This window comes from Leptopilina heterotoma, unplaced genomic scaffold, assembly GCF_015476425.1.
Source record: "Leptopilina heterotoma isolate Lh14 unplaced genomic scaffold, ASM1547642v1 Lhet_105, whole genome shotgun sequence".
In the NCBI taxonomy this organism is placed as follows: Eukaryota; Metazoa; Arthropoda; class Insecta; order Hymenoptera; family Figitidae; genus Leptopilina; species Leptopilina heterotoma.
Window position 1 is genome coordinate 822,415 of NW_025110819.1, and position 24,165 is coordinate 846,579.

At 21.6% G+C, this 24,165-nt stretch overlaps 2 protein-coding genes across 2 annotated transcripts in view; one reads left to right on the forward strand and one right to left on the reverse strand.

Annotated features, from left to right (window-relative positions):
• LOC122501519 (ubiquitin-conjugating enzyme E2 R2) overlaps positions 1-18,329 on the forward strand; it is a 40,276-nt gene extending 21,947 nt beyond the window's left edge. The window contains exons 3-5 of the mRNA XM_043611051.1: positions 12,993-13,090; positions 14,294-14,428; positions 15,872-18,329. Coding sequence (XP_043466986.1) covers positions 12,993-13,090; positions 14,294-14,428; positions 15,872-16,094 — 456 coding nt within the window. The 3' untranslated portion in view covers positions 16,095-18,329. The remainder of the gene's footprint in view (positions 1-12,992; positions 13,091-14,293; positions 14,429-15,871) is intronic.
• A 909-nt stretch (positions 18,330-19,238) lies between these two features.
• LOC122501503 (glutathione S-transferase C-terminal domain-containing protein homolog) lies at positions 19,239-24,144 on the reverse strand. Its single transcript, XM_043611026.1, has 2 exons — positions 22,867-24,144; positions 19,239-20,752 (listed from the first exon to the last, which is right to left on the reverse strand). Exons 1-2 carry the CDS (start codon positions 24,142-24,144, stop codon positions 20,354-20,356), a joined length of 1,677 nt encoding a protein of 558 aa, XP_043466961.1. The 3' UTR covers positions 19,239-20,353.
• Between the last annotated feature and the right edge of the window lie 21 nt (positions 24,145-24,165).

The window sequence follows — 24,165 nt, forward strand, 5'->3', positions numbered from 1 at the left end:
TTCAAATAAAATTCTATTTGGTTCAAATAAAATTTTATTTTGTTCAAATAAAATTCTATTTGGCTCAAATAAAATTTTATTTTGTTAAAAAAAAATTTTTATTCGTTTTAATTAAAAATTGGTTCAAACAAAAAAATTTTGATTGTGTCAAATAAAACCTTCATTTAAAACAGATAAATAATGTATACTACACCCAGTGAAAAATATTATTTAAACCAAATATATTTTATTTGAGTTAAATAAACGTATATTTGTCTCAGAACCAACTAGACTTTTTATTTCTTTTAAAAATAAAAATTTTATTCGACACAAATAAAACATATATTTGAGATAAATAAAATTTTATTTAAGCCAAATAAAATTTATTTCAAACAAATAAAAAGTCTAGTTGGTTCTGAGACAAATATACCATTTCTCTGGGTGTAGACTCTGAGACAAATATCCTTTTTTTAATTCATATAAATTATATTTGATTCAAATAAAATTTTTCTCTGTGTTCTTGAAAAAAAAATTTATTTGATTCAACTAACCGATTACTTGTTTGATATCAAATAAATATTTACTTGAATCAAATAATTTTTGGTTTAAACCGAAATTTTTGGTTTAAATATAATTTATTTGGTTTAAATATAATTTATTTGATTTAAATAAAATTTATTTGATTCAAGTAAATATTTATTTGATAATAGAGAGAAATCGGTTATTTGAATCAAATAAATTTTTTTCAGTGTTTAAATCAAATTTACAAAAATTGTCCTTAAATTTCTGAAATTCCTTTAATTTTTGTTTTATGAACAATGTATAGGTATATAAATATATTTGTAAAGTCCATTTTCCTGATGATGAGAGTTTCGTCATTCCAACTGACCTTTTTCTTCGCGTATACTTCTCAGCCTTCTTCTCACTTTGTCGAACTGCCGGTTTTTTTTTTCTTCTTTATTTTTCAAGATCGTATATATATATATACTTCCTTCTTGCATACCGATATCTCCTGATACCTTATTTGCAATTCGTTTCAAATAATTTACTATTAAGTATACACACCAAACATTACATCAAGTTCTCACGGAGAAAGAGAGAGAGAGAGAGAGAGAAAAAAATGGTTAAAATCAGGTTCTTTATCTCCTCGCGTTATTTTTCCATTATCACTAGGAGGCCTTTTTTTTATTTTTTCTGTAAATTTTCATTTACTCAAAATTATATTTATAGTATTAATTATTCAATAATTATAATTAGATCAAACAATATTATTTCTGGTAAAAACAAAAATTTTATTTATTTTGAAATATTATTGTATTTTTAATTTTCTTTTTTTTATTTAATTTTTTTGTAAATTTTTATATATTAGAGTCAAAATTATATTGTAATGTAGTCAATAATTATAATTGAGGCTAACAATATTATTTTCTGTCAAAAACAAAATTTTATTCATTTTGTTTACTTTTTCCATATTTATTATTTTGCTAAGGTTTTATTTTTTCTTTATTTTATTTTATCTGAAATTTTTATTTTCAGTGTCAATCATATTATAATATATTCAATATTAATGATTGGAGAAAAGATCTTTAAATATTATTTGGTCTAATGGCGTTAGCCATTAGGCCAATAAATATTTAAAGATCTTTTAATATTAAATAAATATATTTTAATAAAATATATTTTAATATTAAATAAATATTTAAAGATCTTTTCTTTAATTATTACTACTATTATTATTTGGTTTCAAAAAGAAAAATCTTTAATTAATATTCAATAATTGTTATTTTTTAAAATTGAGAATTTAAATTTTGTAATGTAATAACATTATTATTAATATAATAATAATTATTATTAATATAATACATTTAGCAATAATTATGGTGAATTATTGAAACTGAAAATCATAAATTCAATACTAATTATACTGTAAATTATTGTGAATTAAAAATCGTGAATTCAATAGTAATTATCATGAATTATTGTGAATTTAATATCGTGAATTATTGAAATTAAGAATCTTATAAAAAAAAAATTATCAAGAATTCTGAATGCAAGCGCATTGAAACAATAAGTATTGTTTTGTAGACTTATATTTATAAATTTAAAATTTGTGAATAATAATAGTGCTCTACTAATGTTGGAATACCGTTTGAAGGCGGATTTTCAAGTACATTCTCTTTTTCTCCTCAAGTCTAAACAGTAATAATTGATCACAATGAGCTTAGGAGATGTGTTCTCTCTTGACTCGCCCAAGAGTTTGCCTTATTCGCAAAAGACGGCAGCAAAACGGCCATGAAGTCTCTCTTTCTTTGTCTCTCTCTCTCTCTCTCTCTTGTTTTTTTTCTCTCTCGAATTATTTACCGCAGGTTACTCATGCGGCTTAAACTTTTCTTTTCTTTTCTTTGTGTGTGTGAATCACACATTTTATAAGGTGTCAAATGACATTAGTGTTTAGTAGATGCAGATTAGCAATTATCAACTTCATTTGACATATTAGTTTCACTTCATTTCGTGCTTTTTTACACGAGTTAAATTGCTGATATTGTAAATGTACCATAATGCCCACGTGTGTAAGATGCTGTATAAAATTCTAATCTTTTTTTCTAAGCTCTTTTTTTTATCTCAATTAGTGGATTCAGGCTTCGCTACTATTTCTGTTATTTTTTTGAGAATTTTACATTACTTTAAATTCTCTAATACTACACTGAAAAAAAAAATTTATTTGATTCAATAAATAACCGATTAATTGACTATTATTAATTAAATATTTAATTCAATCGAATAATATTTATTGGAGTCAATTAAATGGTATTTGCTTTAAATACTGAAATTATTGGTTCAAATACCATTTAATTGACTCTAATAAATATTATTTGATTTAAGTAAATATTTAATTGATAATAGTCAATTAATATATTTTTTGAATCAAATAAATTTTTTTTTCAAAAAACTATTCTCAAAAATTATAATCAAATTCTTTAAAACGATTCAATTATTTTCAAAAAATATTCTGGAATTGAAAAATTAAAAAGAAAATAAAGAAAATAAAATACATTAAATTTTGCAAAAGAATTTAATTATTTAAAAAAAATTGATAAAACTCATCCAAACTTCAATTATTTTCATTAATAATAAAATTTCCACAGGATTTCAATTAATTTAGAATAGCATTTTCAAAAAAAAAAAAAAAATTAAAAAAAATCAATTATTTAACAAAATTTCTATACATAATTCTACACAATAATTCAATTACTTTCACTGATAATAACATTTTTCATGGAAATTCCATTTTAAAAAAAAATTTTTTAATAAAATTCTAAGCAAGAATTCAATTATTTTCATAAACAATAAAACTCATCGAAGAATTTCAATTATTTTTAATATAATTTTACAAGAATTGCTCAAAAAATGTAATTATTTAAAAAAGTTAAATTCCAATTCCTCGAAAAAATTAATTATTTAAGAAAATGTTTTTTTTAAATTCTTTGAAAGAATTCAATTATGACGATAAATAACAAAATTATTACCGAAAATTCAATTATTTTGAGGAATTTTAATAAAATTCTTTTCAAAATTCAATTATTTTCATAAATATGAATATTCATTACAAGAATTCAATTATTTTTATTAGTAATAAATTTTTTCTTCGAAATTCAATTCTTTTCAAAAATTTTAATAAAATTCTTTGCAAAATTCAATTATATTTTTATAAATAACAAAATTTTTCGTAGGAATTCAATTATGTTCATAAGTTATAAAATTCTTTTCAGAAATTCAATTATTTTCAAAATTTTTTAAAGAATTATCGTAAAGATTTTAATTATCTTTGAAACTAGCAATATTCTTCGCTAAAATTCAATTATTTTCAAGAATTTTCATTTTCAAAAAATTCTTTTTAAAATTTCAATTATTTTCAAAAATTTTCAAAAAATTCTTACGAAAAATTAAACTGTCTTTAAAAATAATTAAATTCTTCTCAGAAATTCAATTATTTTCAAAAATATTAACACAATTCTGCTCAAAACTTCAATTATCTTCAATAAATAATAAATTGTGTACAGCAATTCAATTATTTTTAAAAACATTGATAAAATTGTTCTCAAGAATTCAATTATTTTCATAAATAATTAAATTTTACGCAGGAATTCAATTATTTTTGAAAATTTTAATAAAATTCTTAGCAACTATTCAATTATTTTTATAAATAATAAAATTCATCACAGAATTTCAATTATTTTTAATACAATTTTACCAGAATTGCTCAAAAAATGTAATTATTCTTAAAAATTTAATTTCAATTCCTCGAAAAAATCAACTTCTTTAAAATTTTTTTTTAAATTCTCCGGAAGAATTCAATTATTTACAAAAATATAAGAATTTTTGACAGAAATTTAATTATTTTCAAATATTTTATTAAAATTGTTTGAAAGAAATCAATTATTGTAAATATTATTTTAATTAAATTTTTTTGAATTAATTCAATTATTAATTAAAATTAATTAATTAATTTTAATAAAATTCTTTCCAAAAATTCAATTATTTACATAAATAATTCTTCGAAAGAATTCAATTATTATATATGAATAACAAAATAATTCTCGAAAATTCAATTATTTTGAGTCATTTTAATAAAAATTCTTTGCAAAATTCAATTATTTTCATAAATATCAATATTCATCACAAGAATTCAATTATTTTTAAAAGTAATCATTTTTCTCTTGAAAATACAATTATTTTAAAGAATTCTAATAAAATCGTTCACAAGAATTCAATTATTTTCATAAATAATAAAATTGTTTTTAGGAATTTAATTATTTAAAATTTTTTAATAAAATTCTTCGCAAAAATTAAATAAAATATATTTGGTTTAAATAAAATTTTTCTTTAGGTGCAGAACGAAAAATGATTTTCAATTTGAAACATTACAATCAAAGTTGAATATAAACAAATTTTGAAGTCTGATTTTGAAAACATCAATATTGTAAAGTTACATCCCAATTTTGTGCTGCAGGCAAAGTTCGAATCAAGACAAAATACACAGAATTTAATTTTACTCTTCATCTAAATTGAAAATAAGTATCGTTGTGGATCTCAAACAGACAGGAAATAGAATTAAATTCTCTTCGTTTCAGTTTTGAAATAGAATCGAAATTTATTCTCAATATATAGCAAAATTTAAAAAGATCCAGTGACCCATAAGTTCAGATGAAAGTTCAACAAATGAATAAATTTTCAAAAAGTTTCCTGCAACTGCAACAAACAGTAAATATTCGAAAAATTCCAAAAGCTCAAATAAACGAAAGACTTTTTTTCCATATATAGATTATAATAAGTTTTTAATTATTTTTAAATAAAATATTTTGTAAATTTTTTTATTTTTTCATACGTATTGAAAATATTATTACACCCAGAGAAAATATATATTTGACTCAGAACCAACTACATTAAATTTTATTTTATTTTGTTTGGCCTAAATATATTTTTTATTTATGTCGAATAAAATATTTATTTAAAACAAATAAAAAGTCTAGTCGGTTCTGAGAGAAATATACACGTTTATTTAACTGAAAAAAAAATATTTGGTTTAAATAAAATTTTTCTCTGGGTGATACAATAAAATTTTGAATTTGAAAAAGAAAAGAGCATAAAAAGAAGAAATATATACATGAAATGAAAACTAAATGTTCAGAAATTTATAGGGAAGTATTAAAGGGCAAAATTTGGAACTTTACGTGAATTATATTCTGCCATGTACGAGGGCATTGTAATTTTGTGAAAAGTAAAGAGTAGAAAAAAAAATCTCGGGTTGAAAATGGTTGTGACAAAATTGATTTTTCCTCTTAGTTATTTAGTCGATGAGACGAAAGCTTTGTTGTGCGTATATATATATATTGGGGATGTGTAAAAGGGGAACTTGTGCTCTCAACTCCCGTTGATCGTCCTCGTCGAGGTTAACCTGCCGAGGTCGTCGGCTCTGAAGCAGACGAAGCGTACAAACTCTAGTGTCACGTTTTTATTCAATCCACCAACTTCTATAGAGAATAACATCAATTTTTAAATTCGAGAAATAAATCATTTCCAGATATTTCTCATTCTTTTTCCCCCTCTTTTTTTCGTTTAATAATTCTGCTCTATATCTATTGTTGATAATTTTTTTTATTATTAATTAATTATTATTTACTTCTGCTCCCCTATAGAAAAAAAGTGTATTTGATTCCGAGCCTACTGAACTTTTAATTTGTTCAAAATAAACTCTATTTGGTTAAAGTAAATTTTATTTTGGTGCAAAAAAAATTTTATTCGGTTCAAATAAATTTTATTTTGGTGCATTTTAATTTTATTTGGCTCAAATAAATTTTATACTGGTACAAATAAATTTTATTCGGCTCAAATAAATTTTATTTTGGTGCAAATAAATTTCATTCGCCTCAAATGAATTTTATTTGGCTCAAATAAATATTATATTGGTGCAAATAAATTTTATTCGGCTCAAATAAATTTTATTTGTTTTAAATAAATTCTATTTTGTTTAAATAAAAATTTTTTCTCTGAGTGTAATGATTAAAAAAATGGTTTTGAACGAAATAAAATTTTATTTAAGGCAAATTAACAAATTAAAGCAAATTAAATAAAAGATCTTTAAATATTTATTGGCCTAATGGCTAACGCCATTAGACCAAATAATATTTAAAGATCTTTTATTTAATTATTATTATTGAATATATTATAATATAATTGAGACTAAAATAAAAAAATTTCTGAAAACATAAATTAAAAATAAAACCTGAATTAAATGAAAAAAATTTTAGAAAAGTAAATAAAATTAATAAAATTTTTTTTTGACTGAAAATAATATTGTTATAAACCAAAAAATAATATTTTGGTGCAAATAAATTTCATTCGGCTCAAATGAATTTCATTTGTTTTAAATAAATTCTATTTTGTTTAAATAAAAATTTTTTCTCCAAGTGTAATGATAAACAAAATGGTTTTGAACGAAATAAAATTTTATTTAATTATTATTATTATTATTATTATTATTATTATTATTATTATTATTATTATTATTATTATTATTATTATTATTATTATTATTATTATTATTCAATATATTATAATATAATTGACACTAAAATTAAAAATTTTTGAAAAAATAAAACCTGAATAAAATGAAAATTTTTTTTAGAAATTTTAGAAAAGTAAATAAAATGAATAAAATTTTGTTTTTGACAGAAAATAATATTGTTTGCCTTAATTATAATTATTAAATAAATAAAAATAATTTTGACTTGGAAATGAAAATTCACAGAAAAAATTAAATAAATAAAAAAAGGAAATTAAAAATATAATATTTAAAAGTAAATAAAATTTTTATTTTGGACAAAAAATAATATTGTTTGATCAAATATTATAATTATTGAATAAAATATAATATAATAGACACTAAAAACCAAGTTTACAAGAAAAATTAAAGTAAATAAAAAAGTAAAATAAAAAGTAGTGTAAATAAAAAATAAAATCAAAAAAAGATAAATAAAAAATGAAATGAATAAAAAAAAATATATAAATGATTAAAATATTATTTGCCTTAATTATAATTATTAAATAAATAACAATAATTTTGACTCTAAAATGAAAATTTACAGAAAAAATTAAACAAATAAAAAAAGGAAATTAGAAATACAATAATATTTAAAAATAAAGAAAATTTTTATATTTTGCCCGAAAAATAATATTGTTTGACCTATAATTATAATTATTAAATACATTATAATAAAGACTAAAAATAAAATTTGCAAGAAAATTTAAAGTAAATAAAAGTAAAATAAAAAATAAAATAAATAATTAAATTGAAATTTGTTTTTTAAATATTTTATATATGAAAATATTTATGAGAAAGCAAAGTGTTTATGAAATGAACAAATAAACATAAATAGTAAGTATTAATTTAAAAGTAAGTTAAAACTATGAAAAAATATAAAATATATTAAAAAATTAAATAAAATGAATAAAATTTTCTAAAATAAAAATATTTATGAGAAAGCAAAGTGTTCATAAAATTAACAAAAAAAATTCAACTTTAACATTTGCAGCGGTTTTTTTTTCATAATTGTATAGAAAATATACTTTTTTGCAACTTTGTTGAAAGTATTTTTAGTTTTCCAGTGTCCATCTTGAAAAAATGTATAAAGTTTCTTTATATATATGTATATTCATGATGAATAATGTCAGAAGATTTGAATAAATTTTTTTTTTTTAAACTTGTTCTGTGTGAAGAGTCTGTATATCAGGTTTATAGAACAAAAAGAAGAAAAAAAGCAGATTAAAAAAGTAATCGAAAAGTCTATTTAACGGAACTCTGCTAGAGAGGGATCATTCAACCTTTCAATCAAAATGGATGCAGTGTTCATTTAGAATCACCTTTGCGGTGAAAAGAAAATTCTATTTTGAGAGAATAAAATTCTTGATTTATTTATGAAAAATTTTTTATTTTCCTGTAAGAATTTTTTAATTTAAAAAATAAAGTTTTTGATATACTGTTTGGTATAGCATATTATTTTGCTATATTTTTGATTTATGTAAATTTTATTTTCATTTTTGAATTTGTATATGAATTATTTTGTTAATTTATTTTTACTTTATGAGTTTATCAATATTATTTTTATTCCACATAGTTGGTTTATTAATTTTACAGAAAAAAAAAATTAATTTTTCATAGGTTGAAATTTATTTTAATATTATTGATAATGGCTGGGCAAAAATAAATTCGACTTCCGGTGTATGTCTCGCAGAGTTAATATTGAATGTGATTTTAAAACAAAAAACAGAATTTAATGAGAATTATTTATTTTTGTCTTGAATAAGAGAGATGATTGAGTGGTCCTCAAGCATAGAAGATTTAATTTTTAATCGATGTCGATCGTTTTCATGAAGGATCGAATTGAGGGACGGTCTATTTTGAGATTGACCTCCGAACACGACAAGGTTCCTCGAAGTCGTAGAGATATACACCACTGTCATTGCGCCCTGCCAGAATACTAATTTTAATTTTTCCCTAATTTTTAGTCTTTTTTTCGAAATAATAATAATAATGTCAAAAAATTCTACTGCGGAAAAATAAATTTCTTTTGCAAAAAAAAGAAATATTTCTTTAAAAAATGAATTTAATTTAATTTAATTTAATTCTTTATTAAAGAAAACAAAAAATAGACAAATGTTTATAATGCAACTGATTAAAAATTAAAATACATAAACTCATGTGAAAAATTACTCCTTTTCTTAATTTCTAGTTATCAAAATTTTAACTATATAATTTTTTAAATTTTATTTATTTTAGTAAAAATATTTGTTTTATATTTTTTGAGTAATTTTTTTTTTGGCTTGTAGAATTTTTCGACTTGAATTATTACACTGATCGAAATCTTTGAGATAATATAATTAACCCCACGGTAGGAGATTAGATCCGGTGAGAAAATTTCATTTTAATGTTGCACGAGAATCGATTTAATCATAATCATCAGACTGCGGCTGCTGAAGATACTAATTAAATAATTAATGACACGCTAAACAACGTGTCTTGAAACAAATAACACTGTTAAGGTCGTGTCATGACGCTTAAAATTAATTACTTTACAATAATAATTAATTACAATTATCGATACAAATTAGATATTGCAAATATTTTTCAAACCAAAAAATTTTTTTTCCTCTTTTTTATCGTGTGTAATACAAAAAACACAAAAATGTGTTTATTACTTAATATTTATTTTTTTATATAAAGTATTAAATGAAATTAAGATTAAATAAATTAAATAAATTTAAAAAATTAAAAAGTATTAAATGAAATTAAGATTAAATCAATGAAATAAATTTAAAAAATTAAAAAGTATTAAATGAAATTAAGATTAAATAAATTAAATAAATTAAAAAAATTAAATAAAATTAAGAGTAAAAGAAAATTTCCATTGGCAGTTTTCGACAAATTTACGAACAAAGTGCGGAAAAAATTTAACGAATATAATGAGATATAAAAAATGGAATTAAATCGCCTTGATCTGCATTAAAAGGAGTCTAGGAAGTAATTTTGTTATAAAGAAAAAAGTACTTCATTTGTTTTTCTAATGCTTTGTTACTTTGACTTTTAAAGAATTTTTTGTTTATTATAAATAAAATTTTTAAGTTATTTTAAACTAAATGTCTAAGTTACATTTTAAATAAGACGTTTTTTTAATTTAATTTTTTTAATTAATTAATAGAATTAAATTAAATAAAAGAATCAAGACAATTGTTCTTTAAATTCATTTCATCAAATAAATTAAATTTTAATTTTAAAAGGACAAAAAAAAATTGTTCTTTAAGAACAAAAAAATTTTTAGATATACTTATCTTATTTTTGTGTATAATTTTCAAAAGGAAATGAAAGTGATTTAAAAAAAAAGTTGAAAGTTATGTGAAATAAAAATAAGAGAAAGGGGGAAAAAAAATTTTTTTTTCAGTGCAAGCCTATTTAGAGTGAGTGTGTCAAGCAGTAGCGTTTATTTTTGAGGATGTTGCCTTCGGTGATGCTTATTAGAAGATTTGAGTCTTGCAGAGGCCTCGAGTCTTCTTTTGCCCTAGTTGCCGTATGAATTCAAGCTTAAGTTGTACATAAAAGCCATGTCCTCGTCTCAAATTACAATTCTAACTTAGAAACAATTCCAGAAATGAACGATAAACTCTTTTTATAGTTTAAAAGAAGTTTTACCGTATTTTCCTTCCTTAATGATAAAAATTCAAGGAAATCCATTTTGACGATAAATTTTTAACGAAAAAATTCAGTTTAAAAATATAAAATAAAAATATTTATTTTATTATAATTTAGAGGTCTTCAGTGTCTATTATATTATATTTTATTCAATAATTATAATATTAGGTCAAACAATATTATTTTTTGGACAAAATAAAAATTATATTTTTAATTTCCTTTTTTTATTTATTTTTTTTATCTGTAAATTTTCATTTTGGAGTCAAAATTATTGTAATTTATTCAATAATTATAATTAAGACAAACAATATTTTTTTCTGACAAAAACAAAATTTTATTCATTTTTTTTACTTTTCTTAATTTCTAAAAAAATTTTCATTTTATTCAGGTTTTATTTTTTCAGAAATTTTTAATTTTAGTGTCAATTGTATTATAATATATTCAAAAATAATAATTAAATAAAAGACCTTTAAATATTATTTGGTCTAATGGCGTTAGCCATTAGGCCAATAAATATTTAAAGATCTTTTATAATAATTTGCTTTAATTTGTTAATTTGCCTTAAATAAAATTTTATTTCGTTCAAAATCATTTTTTTAATCTTTACACTCAGTGAAAAATTTTTTATTTAAATAAAATAGAATTTATTTAAAACAAATAAAATTCATTTGAGCCGAATAAAATTTATTTGCACCAGTATAAAATTTATTTGATTATAAATTTATTTCTTTTTTTTATTTATTATTTTACTGAGGATTTATTTATTTTTTAAAATTTTTTGAAAGATTTTTTTTATTATTTTTCTGATAGTCTTAACTTTAGTGACGATTTTAATTTAAAATATATTCAATAATAGTAATTAAATAATATTCAAATATCATTTATATTAATTATTAATATTATTATTTGGTTTCAGAAAAATGTATTAACTGATATTCAATAATTGTGGTTTTTTTAAATTGATAATTAAAATTTTAAACTCGATTCGTTTTGAATTACGAAATTATTATTTTTTAATTAAAAAAACCTATAATTAAATTCAAAATAAATATTAACTTTTGGTTCTTGTATAATTTCATATTTTAATAAATAGACTTGATTAAATAAAAAATCATTAATTTATTTCATACGAAATAATATTGAAATTAAGTTTCCTCTACTATTTTAGTCAGAAATAAAATTAAAAAATTTATTGACAATTGTAATATTGATGATAATAATAAAAAATAATAATAATCATTTGTTTGTGAATAATTCAGAAAAAATTTAAAATATTAAAAATAATAATAATGAACAAAATCACAATAAAATATATATAAAGTAGTAAAAATTGTTTTTTAACTTGAATAAATAAAAAAAAAATATTTTTTTTTATGTATATTTAATAAATATTTTTTTTTTTTTTTGAAATATGGAGTGAATTTTAAAAAATGTCTGTATATTACATTCGAGTGAGTAGAAATAATCCCAGTTTTTAGGGGAGAGGAAAAAATTTGCCTATGTAACGTTTCTATGTAAATTTATTTTTTATCTTCTGCACTGCTGCAATATATACACATATATATAAAATCTCTGACAAAAGATTATTTAAACCGTGAAAAATTCTTTTATTCGCTACTGATTCTTTTTTTCAAACAATTATTATATAGTTATAGTTTTATAAAATATGTAGAAAATTTATTTTAATTACTCATTCGAAAAATGAAATCTTATTATTCAGTTATTGATTCAGTAACTTTATAATTTATTATTTTTTGACAAAAATATTTTCAAAAATTACTAAAAAATGAAATAAAAAAGCAAAAATAAAAAATTAAATATATTGAATCTTTATGAATTATTTTTCAAATACGTGACACCAAAAAATTTGAATTTGAAGAAGTTTCAAAGTTCATTTGAAGTTTTCAACGTTCAGAACTGCAGGACATTATTTAATTTTTGTGCTCAATTGAATTTTATTTATTGAACACACGTGGAAATTTCCAAACTATTAATTTGTAAAATGAATAAAAAACAAAAATACGATAAATTTTACGAATAGAAATAAAATAAAATAATTTATTTTTCATCAATAAAATATATTGACGAAAATTTATTTTCGTCATAATATTTTATTGATAAAAGATAAAGTTTAATTCAATATTATTCTATTAAATTTTGTTCTCGATATGAAAACTTATGGATATTTCATTCAATATTTAATGTCTTTCTCTCTCTCTCTTTTTTTTTTCCTGTGCTCTGTGTTAAAAAATTTCTTTTTCGCTTTCAGAATGGAGACTTGTGCATATCGATTTTACATCCACCAGTAGATGATCCACAAAGCGGTGAGCTTCCATGTGAAAGGTGGAACCCAACTCAAAACGTCAGGTATTAAAAAATAAAATGGAGATTATTTTACTCTTTGAAGGAAGAAATATTTCCCTTCCTTCTTTTTTTCCTTTTTGCTTTTAACGATTGAAATATTTTTACTGATACAAAAATATATAAAAATATAACTATGTTTCGTATGGGTTTAAAGTATAAAATTACGTGAGAGAGAAAAAATTCTGCAGCCGATTTTTTTTTTCATTTGGGAAATTAATTTTGATGGTTTTTATTGCATAAATTTTTGTCTTTTTTCGAAAAAAATATATAAAGAAAAATAGTTTGCAAGATATTAAAATTTTTAGGAATATTTATAGAACTGAAGAAATAATTTTTTTCAGATACTTAATATAGTTACTTTGGAATTAATTAATTTAATTCATTTTTGTATTTCCTTTTTTGAAAATGAGAAGGAAAATAGTCCTCAAAATAAATTGGAATAAATTTTTTGGAAATATATTTTTAAAAGTAAGGGAATAATTTTTTTTGTATTTTTTAATGCATTTGAATTTGTTTAATTAATTTTGTATGGTACATTTTTTGGAAAAAGAGAAGAAAAATAGTGCGCAAAATAAATTGCAATATTTTCTTTTTGGAAATATTTTTAAGACTAACCCATAATTATTTTTCAACATTTTAATACTTTGGAAATGTAATTAAATAAATATAAAATATTTTTTAATTGTCGAAGAAAAAGACCAGATTATTAATTAATTTTTGAATTAGAAATTTGTTTTCTTCTTATTTTATTTCTTTTAATCTACTAATAAAGATTTTTGCAATCAACTTTGAGAAGGAAATTTGAAAAATGAATATTTATTTATTTACCTATTCATTTTCCTTTTCAAAATAAAAAAAAATTGTTTAAAAATAAATTAAGTTTAGTAATAAAATAATAATAATGGTTTTATAAATTTTCATACGGAATTTAAAACTATTTTATTGAAAAAAAAATTTGCTGCATATAATAATTAATTAAAGGTAACTTTCCTCTGTTAATTAATTAATAATATATGTAATATTATTATTAATACATAATAATTAAATAATTATATGAAATAATTTGTATTTGTTTTTCAATTTAAAATAGAGAATTTCAGAAAAAAATTTTTTTCCTCCTTTGAAAAAATTTATTTTTCTTCATCTCGAGATATAAAAATGTATAAAATTGATTGATTTTTATTATATTATTATTTTTTTTAAAAGGACAATCCTGTTGAGTGTGATCTCGCTCTTGAATGAGCCCAACACATACAGCCCTGCCAATGTCGATGCCTCAGTGATGTACAGACGTTGGCGCGACTCCAAAGGACGGGACAAAGAATATGAAAATATCATCAGGTAAGAGTTTCCATTGTCCAGAAGTAATTGTCGGATTTTTAAATCTTTTGTTTCGAAAATTGCTTCATTGTCAATCGTTGAAAACAAAACGCTTTGTTCAATTTTTTTTTCTGCAAAAAATCCAATTAATTTGAGAAAAAATTGTTCAAAAAACCCTGAAAATTTTATTGGGACATTTTTCATAAAATTAGTTTAGAATTTTAACTTTGATTTTAAGTATAATTTTTGGTTTTCATTTAATTTTTCCGTTTCTATTTAATTGTTTGTTAATTTAATTTTTTTGATTTACTTTTTGCTATTATTCATTTTTCTTTTTATTCCATTTTCTTTATTTAATTTTTCTTTTTAATCTTTTTGATTTAAATTTTGTTTATTTATTTATATTTTTAATTCAATTTATTCAATATTTCATTTAAAATTTTTATTCAAATTTTTGTTTATTTCGTTTTTCTTTGTATTTAATTTTCTTTATTTAATTTTTATTTTTTTGATTTAACTTTTGTTTATTTAGTTATTTTTAATTCAATTTATTCAATATTTCTTTTAAAATTTCTATTTAATTTTTGTTTATTTCGTTTTCCTTTTTATTCAATTTTTTTATATAATTTTTCTCTTCAATTTCCTTCATTTTTAATTTCATTTTCGTTTATTTAGTTTTTCTTTTAATATTCAAATTTTTTATTTAATTTTTGTTCATTTAGTTCATTCAATTTTTCGTTTTAATTTTTGTTTCTTTAGTTTTTCTGTTTATTGATTTTCTTTATTTAATTTTAATTTTTATTTTACTTCATTTTTAGTTTTTATTTTCGTTTAAATTTTTGTTTATTTAGTTTTTTGTTTTTAATTTTTTTAATTTTTAATTTCATTTTAGCTTTTCTGTTAATATTGAAATTTTTTATTTAATTTTTGTTCATTTGGTATTTTTCATTCAATTTTTCTTTTTAATTTTTGTTTATTTAGTATTTTTTTATTTAGTTTATTTTTTTTATTCAATTTTTATTTTTATTTTTTATTTAATTTTTGTTTATTTAGTTTTTCTTTTTAGTTTTCTTATTTACAATGTCCCTTAAGTTTTTGATTGTTCAAATGAATAATAATCAGTATTTTCTAAAAAAAAAGTAAAGATAAATAATTATTAAAAAAATATATTTTCTCAAAATTTCTGAACGTCGTAAACGAAATATTTTTTCATTATAAATATTTATCAAAAAATAATTGACTGTCATAAAAAATAAGAAAATACGTTCAGAATTTTTACAGAAATTATTTACAATATTATTAGTTAATATTAATTAATATATTAATGCAAAATAAATAAATATTAATGTCATTATTAATATTATTATTATTATTATTATTATTATTACCACTAATTTTTTGATTGATTGATTGATTGATAAGAATAAAATTTTTAATTCCGTTATTTTTCTCATTCTTTTTAAGGAAACAAGCGCAGGCTGCAAAAATGGAAGCGGAGAAAGAAGGAATCGTCGTTCCATTAACATTAGAAGATTATTGCATAAAAACACGAGAAAGGCCTGTTGAACATCAACTCGATATGACAGATTTTTACGATGACGAGTATGAGCTCGATGATGATGAGGACGAGCAATTGAGTGCAAGTGATTACGAGGATGGCGACGACAGCGGTAACGGAGAGTCGTGATCCATTTCATAAAAATAAAAAAAAAAGAAAGAAAAGAAAAGAAAGAAAATCCCAGAAAAAGAAGAAAAAAGTTTACGACAAAAAAAAAGAACTTTTTCAATCCAGTTCTGTATAGAGTATTAAATTAACGAGCTTCTGAACTGGACGCTGCTGATGTTGCGTGAACATTACAAAAAAAAAATTCACACGAACAATCGTAATAGATTTTCGAAAAAAAAATTACACAACTTGTCTTTTTAAATTCTGGAGCTTTTGCTTTGGAGAAGAGAAGAGCAAAAAACTTGTATTAGATTATTAAAAAATATTAAAATCCCTAGTGGTACTTATACAATATTTACAACGTTTAGAGCGTGGAAAAAAATTGGTTAAATGCGCAATGTTTTCCTTTTTTTTTGAACTATTGTAGCGTTTCTTTTATAGTTAGTGCAATCACTTGCCCTTATAAATTTTGAATTTATCTTTTTTGTTTATAATTTAACAATCGTTTATAATTCGAAACCTCGTGTTCTCAAAAATAAAAAAGTTTTTAAGTATATTTTCTATTGTGATATTTCGAAGAGTTTTTTTTTCTCTTTAGTTCTCTTTGAAGAAAGATTTCGAAATTTACCAATTTGTAAATTTAATTTTTTGTTAAATTGAATTCATTGACTTAATATATATATATAAACATAAAATAAAAAAAATATATAGAAATAAAGATCGCAAAAAAATATTGACATCGAATTTTTTAATATTTATCATCGCAATGAAATTTTATTCGAAAAAAAAGAAAAATTGCCCTGTTTGGAAGCTCCTTAACTTAAGCTGACGGTATATGAATATAAATACTTGGATAGAAAGCACTGTGCTTGTTGTGTTGTGACTGGCACGTTAATCTTTTCATTCGACCGGCAAATTATTCCATTCATTGATCTACGAATAATTTTTTTTTCTCATTCAAAAAAAAAAGATATATTTTTTTCTTTTTGAATTTTCTATTTATTTTTTAATGCCTGATTTATGAATGGAATTGTCGCGAAATCGAAATGTAATAATAATGATGATGATTATGATTCACGTGTAGAAGAAAAAAAAACAAATTATGTTTTTTTTTGTGGTTATATTTATGCCGCGTGAAAATCGAAAAATATATTAGTAGTAATATCTAAAATAATTGGATTTGTTAAGACAAAAAAAAAAAAAAAAAGAAAAGTTGGAGTCAGGAAAAATCTGTCGATGAGATGATGATAATGATGGGAAGATTTTCGTATTCTTCGCTTTAGGTTTAAATGCCGATATAAATAAGGCGTAAATTATCTAATCTAGATATTCCCTGTCTCTACTATTTAACAAATTTTTAGACAAAAATATTTTATTGTTATTTTTGCCTCGGTTTTTTCTTCAATATTTTCGAAATGTACAAAAATAATAATCGTGTCTCTTTTCTATTTTTTTGAGGGGAAAATTTTTTCTTTGAATTAATTGAAAAGGAAATTTTGAATTAGTAGCAATACATTTTTCTGGTTTTTTTTAAGTCGAGGTAATTTTTAAATTTTGTTCTAATTTTCTTTTGAATTAGCGAATTTAGAAAAATTTAACCGAGTGATAATTATCAAGCATTATAAATTTTTTTGTTTTAATGTTTGAATTAAGAATTTTTAATTGTAGTGAGAATTTTTTTATTAATTAAATTAGAATTTCGAATATTTTTGAAAGTGGGAAAAAAATATTGTTTTGAATGACATTGACGTTTGGGATTTGAATTTTATTCATTTTTATTCCCGAACGCAGGTCTTCCGTGAGAAATTCAGTTATACACTTTCTGTTAAAAGAGACTTTTTTTATAAGTTTTTCTGACCTATTTTTGTTAAATATTTTTCTTTTTCTTAAGACAGTACTTTTTACAATATATATTAAAATTATCAGAACAATGGAAATATATATTGCGCCTATACGTCATTAAGAGTTTGGCTTTACGATTATTCGATCCAAGATCTCCGGATGCGATTCACAAGTGAAACAATGCACCATTTTGCTCATTTTTGACAAAAAAAAGAAAAATGTGTATTGATTTGTACGAATGTAAATAGATCGTCAATTTTTCGAAATGTGAGAGAAGAATATTTCTTTTATTCAAAAAAAAATTCACTGTCTTTCTGTTCTTTATCGGTGAATTTTCGATAATCGACCAAAATTCACGTGTCAAAAACTTCAATATGTTAGAACGACGAAATAAACAAAACAAAAAAAAAATTAGAAAAGGAAAGAATATTTCATCGCCTCAATGTTCGTTTTTTCTTTCTGTACTTTGAGGCTCTCTCTTGATTCGTATCCTAGTTCCACAACTTTAATTTATCCTCTCCAAACTAATTGATTGTGGTAACAATTTTTAAAAGTAATTATCGTAACCAAAAAAAAATAATTTTTTTATTATTCTTCGTTGTTGAATTGTGAAAAATTAATTCAATATTAATATTACTATTAGTACATAATTAACAGTCAATAACTATTTTTTTCAAATTAAAAACGTGAGAATAAATTATTTTTAATAATTGTTATCCTCGAGTAATGAAAAAAACATACAGAATTGAATGTCGATTGTTGTTCAGCGAGTATTTGTCTGCATTTAAAGAAAGAAAGAAAAATTTAAAGGTGCACGCGATAACGAACTTTGTACTTTTTATACTTAGAGCAATGCTGCAAATCGGCTGTTCCAATTGAAGATCATTTTAATTAAAGTAATTCACCTGTTTCCGCCTCTGTAAAACTATTGATGCATGAAATTGACAAATTTTCACTAAATCTATTCTTTTTTTTTAAATAAAATTTCATCCTTTTTATGAAACAAATTAAAATTTTTTTTCCTTAGGAAATTTTATTGAAATAGAAAAAAAGGTAAAAGTTGAAAAATTATTTTCAATTAAATTAAATATTATAACAATAATGATTCTATCACTCAAATCGTCAAATAATTAATATTTTTATATTATCAAGAAATTAGTTTATTTTGTTTCATAAAAAAGAAAATAGTAAAGAAAATATAATATTTTTATATATCAATTCGTTGGATTTTTTTTCAATTAAAAAAAAAAATTGTGGTGATGGGTGAAATACGTTAATATTGATAAACATTAAAATCGCTTTTCATTGAGAAAAGAAACATCATTAGAACACCAAGGGCTTTTATCAAGTCGCTATATTACATTTCCGGTTACATAATTGTAACCGAGTGTACAGAGTTTTTTGTATGACAATATATTTTGCGAACCCGGTTTTCTCAGTTCGCTCTTTAAAATAATATTTGTAACTATAATCTCCCCTTCTTGTTTCATGGAAACCACCACTTAACAATTACTAATGTGCAAGTATATTACAAGACAGAACTGATTAGTTTATAATAGTATTTTATGACTTATTATTATTAATATTAATTATTATTATTATCATTATTATTACTATTAGTAGATAAATGTATACAAAATATATATTAAATCTCGTGATTCACCTGTAAGTGTGTATTTGTCATGTTTAATATTAAAAAAAAAAAGAAAAATTTAATTTAAATAAATCTATCGATGTATACACGCTTTACAAAGCATAAATCGATGATTCAAAAAAGTTCCCTTTTCTCATATCCATACGAAATTCGTTTTCATTCATCAACTCTAGTTTTTTACAAAACAAAAATAATTTTTCGTTTTCATTCCTCAACTCAAGTTTTTCATTTAATTGTAATAATAATAAAAAAAAATTGTAATAATAATTTAGATGAAACGAATTTCGATGGATAGAAATTTTAAAAATATTTTACAAAGGTATTTGTAAAATATAAATGCTTTTTTCGAGTTTCTTTTTTTTTGAATTCTACTCAAGGAATTTTTTTAATTATCTATTTTTCAAGAAATTTAATTTAACGCTATTTAAAGTAAAAACTGCATTCAAAAAAGAAATATAAAAATTTATCTTTCGCGTCATTCATTCACTGAGAATACTGAGATCGTCGCGAAATGGAAGAACACAAAATTATTGTATAAATTTAATTAAAATTTAATTAATATTGATTTAGTTAACAATTAAAAAAGAATTGAAAATAATTTTTGAAAATCAAAAGAATTCAAAAATATTTCGAAAGTAATTCAAGAATAATTCGAAAGTAATTCAAAACTAATTCGAAAGTAATTGAAAAATAATTAAATTCAACTAATTTATCGAATTTAAAATCGAAAATATAAGAAAAAAAAGAGAGAGAGATAAAAAGAAAGAAAATTGAGGTAAATTAATTATAAACGTATCGAACTTGGAATACCGACTAGTAAATGATTTTTCGGCGTACATGTTTCTGGCACTAATTTCCCTAAATGAACTTTATAACCAAATTGTTCAGCTTGAAGTCTACGATCCGTGTCAATTATTTCCATACACTCGTAACCCTGCTTTGTTTTTGCATTATAAACATCGTGAGTTTGATCTGCCGCATGACCAAGTACCATATAACTACGATTTTCAATTAGATTTTTGAAAAACTCACTTCTCGGATACGTAATGTGATGACAATCGTGAACCGATCCATAACAACAAGGACAACAAATGAATGCTGCATTTCTCCGGATGCAATGTTGAATCACCAGGTCCGTTGCCACACCACAAGCGTGTAATGACATTCCAATGTTAAAATTACCCTGAAAAATATTTTCTTTTTTCAATAAAAGTGAATTTCAATTAAATAAAATAGTTGAATAAAAAAAAAAAATTATATTTATTCAACTGTTTCTTTTTTTTATAAATTAATAAATATTTTGAAATTACTTTTTACTTTATTAATTTGAAATTAACAAATATTACGCGGGATATTCCATTTATTAAGAGCTATTATACAAATTACGAAATTTATTTTCAAATATTTCAATTTTTTACTTTAAAATAATTTCATACATTTAAAAATTTTTAATTTAATTATTGACTATTTTACTAAATTATTTTTTACTATTTTCAGAAATTTTAATAAAATTCTTCGAAAGAATTCAATTATTATTCTCAAAAAATTTTAATTAAATTCATGAAAAGAATTCAATTTTATTTTTAATATTTTCAATTCAATTTCAATATTGAATTTCTCGAAAGAATTTAATTATTTTCATGATAATTTTAATAAAATTCAAAATAATTCAATCATTTTAATGTTTAAAAAAATTCTTTGCAGGGATTTAATTATTTTCAATACAATTTTAATAGCATTCCTTGAGAGACTTCAATTACTTAAACAAATTTTGGTAAAAATTTTTCTAAAAAATTCAATTGTTTTTAAAAATTTTGATAAAATTCTTTATAAGAATAAAAGAATTTTAAACAATTTCCAAAACGGAGCAAAAAATAGCTTTGAATGCCAAAAATTACCAAATTTATTAATGAAGAAAATTTTAAATTCAATATTAAGAAAATTAAAGTAAATATTAATTGAATAATTAAATTAATACTTAAATGTTTCAGAAATATTTAAATTTAGTTAAATTAAGAATCGTAAATTGAAATATCGTACAATTTTAATTGAAAACAATTGAATTTTATCCGTATTTTAATTAATGGACTTTCAATTTTTTTTAAGTAATTGAGTTTTCACAAAAATGTCAAAAGTACTAAAAACAATTAACTTACAGAAAAATTTTAATTAAAAATGCTAGAAAATTTTTGAATTTGTTTCTTTTTTTTTAAATAAACTTTCCTTTTTCTAAACAATTAGAATTTTCAAAAAGCTTTATCAAAATTACTAAAAATAATTAATTTACAGAAGAATTTTAGTTAGAAATTTTGGAAAATAATTGAATTTTGGAAAATTTACAGTTGTAATTTTCAAAAATAATTAAATCTTAAGATTTGAAATTGTAAATTCTATTGTAATTCTTGTTGGAAAAATATATAAGTATTTAAAATAATTTAACAAAAATACTGAAGTGTTGGATAATTTAATTTAGGAATTCTGAAAAAGTTTAATTACAATTTTTTCAAGATAATTGAATTCTCGAAAATAATTAATTGAAAAATTAACTAATTATTGAAATATCGTTCAATTTTAATTGAAAACAATTGAATTTTATAAGTATGTTAATTAATGAACTTTCAATTTTTTTTTAAATGGTAATTGAGTTTTCACAAAAATGTCAAAAGTACTAAAAACAATTATTGTACAGAAAAATTTTAATTACAAATGCTAGAAAATTATTGAATTTTTTTCCTCTTTTAAACGGACTTTCCTTTTTTTTAAATAATTTAAAGTTTCAAAAAGCTTCATCAAAATTACTAAAAATAATTCATTTAGAGAAGAATTTCAGTAAGAAATTCCAGAAAATAATTGAATTTTGGAAAATTTACAATTATAATTTTCAAAAATAATTAAATCTTAAGATTTGAAATTGTAATTTCTATTGTAATTCTTGTTGGAAAAATAAATAAGTATTTAAAATAATTTAATAAAAATACTGAATTCTTGGATAATTTAATTTAGAAATTCTGAAAAATTTTAATTAAAATTTCTTCAAGATAATTGAATTCCCGAAATTAATTGAAATTATTGTATTGAAAAATCTGGAAATAATCGAAATACTTATCGTTAAATAATAATTGAAAATTCATTTAAACGTATTTTAAATGAACTTTCCTTTTTTTAAATAATTGAACTCTCAAAAAACCTTCTCAACATTTAAGAATTGTTTCGCAACAATTTAAAATTACTTAAAAAAATTGATTTAGAGCAGAAGTTTAGTTAGAAATTCTAAAAATATAATTCTAAGAATCTTACCTTAAAATAATCTAAATTACATTGAAAGAACTTGACATTGTTCAATTGTAATTTCTTCACCCTTTCTTTGGCTTTATTCAACGACTCTTCTTTATTCTCTAATAAAATCACATTGCATCGTGGCAGTAGGTATGCAATAATTATTCCTAAATGTCCACTACCAGAGCAAAAATCAACAATAATATCGCCGTCCTTAGCGATACTGATAACAGGCTTACAAAGATTTTCCAATTGCTCAAACTTCCTCTTCAATCGACTAATAGGCAAAGCACCACCTTCTGGAGTTGCGTCAAATGGTATCTCTAACCAATCAAAATTATCATCACCAGCAAAAATAACACCAGTCAATGATGTCTTCACATCGGCATTTCTTATTATTTCCAGTGAATTATCAATATCCTCCTGCCTCGTAAATATCCTATTCCTCGGCTTATATCTCTTTGGATCGCTTTTATATAGACTTTGATTTTGAACAACGGGAAGAATATAATTTCTACTATTATCACTCTCTATCTCCTTCAACTCCTCGATAATTGTCAAACATTCAAAAATCCTCTCGTCCTGAATCATTCTCGTATACCATTTGAAAGTAAGTGGTAAAATTTCAATAATTTTCTCATTCCACACTCTTGTGATATTTATGTTGTCAAGAAAAATGTAAATACAGACAAATATTATGATATCGGCGAGGGAAATTGTCGAACCCTCGGCGTAAATATGTTCGGGAGTTTTGCAAGTTTTGGAAAATTTCTTTGACATTGTGTACTTGTAGAGATTATGTAAACGCACTGGTTGTGACATGTGGCATTCATATCTTGCCAGAGTCACTGGTAATTCGTTGGAATTAACGTCGAAAAATTTCAGAGTCGATATAATGTCAACTTCGCAAAATTTCGTCCAAACACTGACTTCGGAGCAGGCGAGTAGACACGAGTCCTTAAAACCCAAGAGACCTTGACAATGATCGTTTGTCAGTGATTGTTTTATTATTTCTCTTAAAGTGGCGCAAAGTCCGGCAATGTAACTGTGTTCATTGACAATAATATGTGGCAATGCGCATGAATTTGCAACATCCTGGGGAACATCCTCTAAAATCTCGTGGCGAAATGTTGAAATATCAATATTGTAGAGTTTTTCTTGTGGTTTATTTTTGCCTTTTATGAATTTAATTTTTATATCAGATTCACAGTATTTTATTGTGAAGAGTGTGATTATTGTCTCTATCGGAGCGGTATACGACTCTGACAATTGGTACAAATCCAAAAATACTTTTTCCATAATTTCTCAGCTATGAAAAAC

What these genes read in the sequence shown, in the direction of transcription:
- LOC122501503 (XM_043611026.1), bottom strand. Translation starts at nt 24,144, where the DNA reads ATGGAAAAAGTATTTTTGGATTTGTACCAATTGTCAGAGTCGTATACC. An exon ending in GTAATTTAGATTATTTTAAG is followed by an intron (nt 20,753 to 22,866) that starts GTAAGATTCTTA and finishes AATATTTTTCAG; the next exon opens with GGTAATTTTAACATTGGAAT.